Here is a 7,262-nt window from a genome sequence, read left to right as displayed (position 1 = left end):
GGCGGTGACGCGCTCAGTCGCGCGGAGCGGGAGCCGGGCCGGGAGCGCGGGCGGCGACGGCGGCAGGATGAACAGCATCAAGAGCGTGCCGGCGCGGGTGCTGAGCCGCAGGCCGGGCCACAGCCTGGAGGCCGAGCGCGAGCAGTTCGACAAGACCCAGGCGAGCGTCGGGGCCGCGGGCGGGGGTGGGGTGGGTGCCCTTTTCTCCGTCCCCTCGCGCGCGCCCCTCAGGGCCTGGCCGGGTTCGGGCTCGGGCTGCCCCCGCCACCTTGCGCCCCAGCCTCCGCCCCGCCCCCCCCCCCCCCGAGCCGCCCTGCGCGCAGGTGAACCGGAAGCGCGCGCCGGCGCCGGGGCCGAGGGGACCGGGGCGCAAGAGGCCGCCTGGGGACTGAGGTGGTTCGGGGGTGGGGGGTGGCGGGAGCGCCGGGAGGCCCGGGAAGCGACGTGGCGGGCGACCCGGGCGGAGGGGGGCCGGCGGACCCGGGGAGCAAGGTGGCGGGAGACCCAGGTGCGGGGCGGGGGAGGATGCGGCGGTGAGCCAGGTGGGGTCAGGTGTGCCCGGGCCTTGGTGCGCCTCCCGGCGGGGCCTGCCTGGATTTTGCGCCCTGGTCGTGCCGCCCCTCCCCAGCGGGCTCCTGCCACCCTCTTCCAGGCCGCGGGAAAAAGCCCCCAGCTCGGGGAGGCAGAGCATTTCCTTGAAGGAAACTCCCAGTTTCCTCCTCGCCCGAGCTGTTTTCCAGGGCCGCACAATATCTTATTATATGTCGGGCGAAAAGTTTCACGTATGTAGCCAGACTTGTTTGCCTGAGCGCTGGCCCACATATAAATAGGTTCACACCCCCTTATTAAATACCGGCGCCTGACAGACAGAAACTTCCTAGGGCTCCCTTCCTGCACTTCCCACGCGCCTATCCTGGGAAGGTTATTTTCAAAATTCAGCAATGGCGCGGGTGTGTGTTTGTACATGTGTTCCCGCAGAGAACACAAAACGCAGTCGCTGCTGTGCTTCTGGCTTTCTGTTCCTTTTTATTTTACAAATACTGAGGTGGTGTTCTGCCTGGGCGAGGGGAGAGCACACTTATTTGCCAGAATAAGTCAACCAAGACTGAAATAGCAGAGAAATTTTACTTTAGAAATAAAGGAAGCCGAAGGGACCCCTCCTGACCCTGTCTGAAGCGGTGTGGTGACATTTGTGGCTGCTGTAGCAAGTTCCTTCCCACCTGTCCCTGCCCATAGCAGTGACTTCCGCAGTTGCTTTCAAATCAAGTTTATCTACATGCAGTCTACAACAGCTTTCATTTTGAAATAAGGAAAACTCAGGGGGACCGTCCAACCTTTGTGCTTATGATTAACAATGAAAACGATAGTAAAATTTGGGGACACCAAGGCTTTATGAAAGCCGTTCCATTAGCTGGAACCCACCTGCCCCCAAATTATTAATTTATCCTTGTGATCATCATCTGGCCTCTTTTCATCGGGGGCAGCCCATCATAAAAACAGATGTGGCATTTAATTTAAAGTCATTAATACGTAATTAATTGTGTCAGGAGCATGTGCCAGGACGGAGAGGAAAATTTAATTGGCAGATAGAATCTGGGGTTTGTCAGAAGCTTTATTTACGCACTGATTTTTAGATTTTTCTCCCCATGCTTTTGAGGAGGTATAAGGAGGTCTGACTGCTTCATAGAGGAGATGGAATTTAAAGGGCCAGTTTCACTAATCTTACCCTTTAAGTTATAAATCAAGGGCAACTTAAAAAAAATTTTTTTTTAATGTTTATTTATTTTTGAGAGAGATAGAGCATGAATGGGGGAGGCACAGAGAGAGAGAGGGAGGCACAGAATCCGAAGCAGGTTCCGGGCTCCGAGCTGTCAGCACAGAGCCCAAGGCGGGGCTCGAATCCACAAACTCTGAGATCATGACCTGAGCCAAAGTCAGCCGCTTAACCGACTGAGCCCCCCAGGCGTCCCAAGGGCAACCTTCTTTAATGTCAAAGAGAAAGAATCTCTGATACCGGTCCATACATTTTAGTGGTTGGTTCGATAAACAAGAAAGTGTTTTGTTTTGTTTTCGCTAGTTGGGTTTTTCTTAGGAGCTGAGAGGGTTACTTAATAATAAATAAGTTTGTAATGGCTGAATCTCATAGGATTTACCCTTTCCTGATCTTTTTTTTCCTGGAAAGATCGAGTTTGGGTTCAGCGTCTAGGTTTGCTGGTCTTCAGAGTGACTTATTGAGGGATGTAGGATAAAGGTTTTTTGCATGGTTAATATTTAATTAGCTCGGTCCCAGAAATATCTCGTGAGCTGCCAGCCGGCCCCATTGGCGGAAAGGACCCAGAAAGCTGAGGTTGCTGCTTACATGTCTCCTTGTGGACAGAAAATAGCACATGCAGTTCACGGACTCACCTTCCCTTTGGAATACACTGCCTCTGTCTTCCTGTTGACCACAGGGCCCTGTGTTCCGGGGGAGCACTTTAGCTTGCTTGGAATTTGTCGTTACCATCTGCCAGCCTCACCTTTGTTCTTGGACTCCTGGATCAGGAGTAGGAAAAATGCTTCCATATTAGTTTTCCTGACAGGCCACACCCTGTTTTGCAAAACAGGGTCCCTTCCCTGCCCCAGTCAGGAGTCGTGCTTCCTTTGTGTGGCTGGTGCTTGTGATCGTTGCCTGGTGTGTGTGAGTGTGTGTGTGTGTGTGTGTGTGTGTGTGTGTGTGTGTATGTATGAATGATCCCAGGGGAGCATCCAGAAAGCTGGTCGATTCTTCCCCACGACTTTAGCCCTCTTGGTGATAAAACCCCTTTTCAAAATGGAGACGACGCTGTAGTAATGGCTTTTCGTTGTTGTAACATTCTCAATACAGAGTACTGTATGCCTGCACTCCGAACCTGAAAATAGCCTGTGGCGTTACAAAGGTGGCATGTCATGGAAAGCTCTGACAGACGGTATCCCTGGGCAAGCTGCTTAACTCTTGAATCTGTCTCCTCATCTGTATGGAGATTATTCCACCTGTCTCCTATGGCTGTGTTAAGGTATAGAGAAACACTGTGGTAGGCCGCCCCTCGAAGGTGGCCACATCCTAATTCCTGGAAGCCGTGAATCTGTTACAGTACTTGGTGAGGAAATGCTCATCAGCTGACCTTAAAATAGGCTCACTAGCCTGGGTTTAGCCAGGTGGGCCCAGAGCCTTTAAATGTGGGAGAGGGAGGCAGGAGAGGAGGTGACAGGGAGGGTCTGCAGAGAGGAGTACTGGCTGGCTTTGAGATGGAAGAAGGGGGGCCCCTAGCCGAGGACGGTGGGTGTCCTGGAGAAGCTGGAGAGGGCGAGGAGTGGAGTCGCGTACAGAGCCTCCAGAAAGAAATACAGCACTGCTGGCACCTTGATCTTAGCTCCAGAAGACCTGTTTTGGGCTTCTGGCCTTCGGAACTGTAAGGTGATAAACATTTGTGTTGTTTGAAGGCACTGAGTTTGTGGAGATTTGTTACAGCGGTTAACAGGCTGCTAATACACCCAGAATGCAAAACGCATGGTGCAGTGCTCTGCAAATAGCCAGCGTCTTCCTCCCTTCCCCCCCCCCCCAAAAAAAAAGCTTTAACATTTGAGAACTAGTTCAGAACTTCCACTAGAGAGGAAACCTGTCTTTGAGGCGTATCATGGACGAGGACTCAGCAGATAGGAAATGCTAAACTTCAGATTTGCTTATTCCTTGTCTGTGAGTCCCTGTGCTGCTCTGTGGCTAAAGCCTCTGCAAGATCGCTGAGGTCAGGACAGCGAGGGGCCACCCTGCTCAGTGAGCCAAGCCTGGTGGGGGAGTGTTAAGTGGGGGGCTAAGACTGTCCCGGTGCTGGGGGTTTTCTAGTTGTGAGGGCAGTGTGTGGGGGGGGACAGGAGTGGGGGGAAAGCAGGCAGAAAACAGTTCTTAGGGCCTTCCAGGTCAGTGACCCATCCCCTCAGCAGCCCCCAGGGGAATCGAAATCTTGTGAAGAGTAACGTTTTTGACCTTCAGGACTCGTCGGCCCTGGATCATGTTAGAGCAGTGGCGCCCAGTAGCAACAGAACACGAATCTCACATGTCATGTTAGATTTCCTTTAGCCACGTTGGAAAGTAAACAGAAACAGGTGAAATTCATCTTAATCGTATATTTTATTTAACCTGATGTATCCAAAATGGAACCATTTCACAGTGTAATCACTGTAAGACTTATGAATGGGATATTTTACTTTTTTTTCCTCTTTTTTTTTTTTTTTAATGTTTTACTATTTTTGAGACTTCGAGAGACAGCACAAGCAGGGGAGGGGCAGAGAGAGAGGGAGACACAGAGTCTGAAGCAGGTTCCAGGCTCTCAGCTGTCAGTACAGAGCCCGACGTGGGGCTGGAACTCACGAACTGCGAGATCATGACCTGAGCCAAAGTTGGATGCTTAACCGACTGAGCCACCCAGGCGCCCCTCCTTCTTTTTTTTTTTTTAATTTAAAATTTATTTATATTTGAGACAGAGCACGAGAGAGAGAGAGAGAGAGAGAGAGAGAGAGAGAGAGAGAGAGGCATGCACGACAGGGGAGGAGCAGAGAGAGAGAATCCCAAGCAAGTCTAGGAGCACCCAGCCCAGAGCCCAATGTGGGGCTTGAACTCATGAACTGTGAGATCGTGATCTGAGCCGAAATCATGAGTCAGATGCTCAACTGTGACTGAGCCACCCAGGCGCCCACCCCTCTTCTAAATCTTCCTTCTAAGTCTTCAAAATCTGTTGTGTGTTGGACACAGCACATCAGTTTGGGCTCACAACTTCAGGTGCTCAGTTAACCACACATGGCCAGAGACTACCTGTTAGGGCTGCCCAGTGTTAGAGTCACTTGGGGGTGTCTTTAAAATGTCAGTATGAAAGTGCTGGCTAAGCCCCAGGCATTGGCCTTTTTCTTTTTCTTTTTTTAAAGTCCTCTAACCAGGAATTCTTTAGAGTCTCCTTTTTTTTTAATTAAAAAAAATTCTTTTTTAATGTTTATCCATTTTTAAGAGTGAGACAGAGCGTGAATGGGGGAGGGGCAGAGAGAGACCAACAGACAGACACAGAATCTGAAGCAGGCTCCAGGTTCTGAGCTGTCAGCACAGAGCCCGATGTGGGGCTGGAACCCACGAACCATGAGATCATGACCTGAGCCGAAGTCGGATGCTTAACCCACTGAGCCACCCAGGCTCCCAGAATCTCCTTCTTTAGAATCTCCACTTGAGTTGGAGTTTGAGGGCCGTTCCCAAATATGCAATATTGTTTCCGACTCCCATACTGCACAAGTTGGTCTCTCTGCCCTGACTTCCTGTCCTACGTGTGCCCATCACCCCCTCTGTGGAGTTTCCTCTGACTGGCAGGCACTTAAGCACATACACTTTCGTGTCTTTTTTTATTCCTTATGAACGCTGTGGTATTTAACATTTTTTTTTAATGTTTGTTTATTTTTGAGAGAAAGAGTGCAAGTGGGGGAAGGGCAGAGAGTGTGGGAGACAGAATCCGAAGCAGGCTCCAGGCTCTGAGCTATCAGCGCAGAGCCTGATGTGGGGCTTGAACCCACAAGCTGGGAGATCATGACCTGAGCCTAAGTTGGGCACTTGACCGACCAAGCCACCCAGGTGCCCCTCTTTTTTTTTTTTTTTTTTTAAAGTTTATTTATTTATTTTTAGAGAGAGAGAGGGAGGGGCAGAGAGAGAGAATCCCAAGCAGGCTCCATACTGTCAGCGCAGAGCCTGTAGCGGGGCTTGAACTCACGAGCCAGGAGACCATGACCTGAGCCAAAACCAAGAGGCAGACACTTAACCGACTGAGCCACCCAGGCACCCCTAAACACTGTGGTACTCTAACACTCTCTAAGTCACTAACCCCTTTTTGGGCCTCATTTAAATGTTTACCAAAAAAATGTCCCCTGGCCTCTGAATTTGGGAAGGAGTCTAAACCATGTGGGGGACAGCCAGGACTCTCCCATTTCGGTCCCCCCACCGTCGTGGGGGGCATGAGGTGCCCACATGTGGGCACAGGGCCTGGCATCTGGTGCAGACAGATTGAATGGCTGAAGAACGGAGGTGAACCAAGGCATTCTGAAAAGGAGGGAAAGAGACAGGCACACAGCCCACCTAGGGTGCTGCTCCCTCGCCAGAGTCCCGAGTCAGCTGGGGTGGGTCATGGGTGGTGAGCTATGCCCTTCCTGCCACGTGCACAGCTGTCTCACACCAACATGCCCTCCCCTTGGTGATGCTTAGGTAGGCAGCTGACTTCCTGACTCCCTGGGCTGCCAGAATCCTCCAGAATCTCCCTGTGCTCTCGGGGTGTCATGTGACCTGTTGGTCCAAGTTGAGGTGGGGATGGGGCTGCTGGTCCTTCCCTTTCCCCTTCCTCTTGTTGATGGCCATTTGTCCCCGTGGCACGTTGGTGAGGACCATTGACTGTGTGACTTATGCCTGGTGCCCTGGGGTGTGCCACAGGGAGGCAAAGACCACCCGTGTCCTCTCTTGGAGCTTTTGTCTCCGTGCAGGAGGTGGGAGAAGTGCGAGGAGGACAGGTGTGCTTTGGCAGAGCGGTTCAGAGCAGGACTTCCCTGCAGAATGGAGATAGAATCCTGCACACGTCCCAGAGCGGCTGGGGGGGCACTTGGGACTTCACAGTGCAGGACTGCCTGGTGCAGAGGAAATGCCGTGTGGTAGCGGTTTTGCTGTAGAGAAAAGCAGAAATAAAACCCAGTGTCCCTGTAGGGTTCTGTCCCTGGGCCCCTAGTGTAGCCGTCTGTAAAGGGGGAGCGAGGGCTGTTGGGAAGAGAGGCCGATCTGCTGCAGGGGTGGGCGGACACGGGAAGGTGGGGAACAGCCTCTTCCTGGGAGAATGAGCCTGCAAGTGCCCACACTCCAGAAGCACTTCCCCTTCTCCTGGAGGAGGCCCCGAGGTTGGGGGGAGCCAGCACCTTGCCCCCAGGCCAGCATCCCAGCCTGCCCCAGGCCGGACCCATTTGTGAATGAAACCCAACTGGGCACTGGTTTGCTCAGTCCCACGGCTGCGGTGGAAACTCGGGAGTCGGAGCCGGTTTGGCCGAGGGTCAGGGAAACCCAGTCTGTTAACCTGAGACGCTTGGCGCAAAGAGTGGAGATGCCTTTGCCAGCCGGGCTGCGCTGCTGGCCTTCCTCCTCCCTTGATCTCAGGGCAGACTCAAATATGCCCTCGTTGGTGAAGCCGTCAGCCGCTTAACCCCCCTGCACAAGCCTTGCTATGCTCCCCCGGTTCTCC

At 52.7% G+C, this 7,262-nt stretch overlaps 1 protein-coding gene across 2 annotated transcripts in view; it reads left to right on the top strand.

Annotated features, from left to right (window-relative positions):
- Window positions 1-7,262, top strand: part of HIP1R (huntingtin interacting protein 1 related) — a 28,089-nt gene continuing 20,827 nt past the window's right edge. Inside the window, exon 1 of one of the 2 annotated variants that reach the window (XM_047087956.1) lies at window positions 1-160. In XM_047087956.1, the coding sequence (XP_046943912.1) occupies window positions 68-160 (93 nt within the window). In that variant the 5' untranslated portion in view covers window positions 1-67. The remainder of the gene's footprint in view (window positions 161-7,262) is intronic. The other variant, XM_047087955.1, reaches the window with a different exon arrangement.

The sequence above is a fragment of the Lynx rufus genome, unplaced genomic scaffold, assembly GCF_022079265.1.
Source record: "Lynx rufus isolate CCGP_SWC_20201006 ecotype Redwood Valley unplaced genomic scaffold, mLynRuf1.p SCAF_24, whole genome shotgun sequence".
Classification (NCBI taxonomy): domain Eukaryota; kingdom Metazoa; phylum Chordata; class Mammalia; order Carnivora; family Felidae; genus Lynx; species Lynx rufus.
Note: the sequence above shows the minus strand (reverse complement) of the source record. Positions and strands in the feature narration are given on the sequence as shown.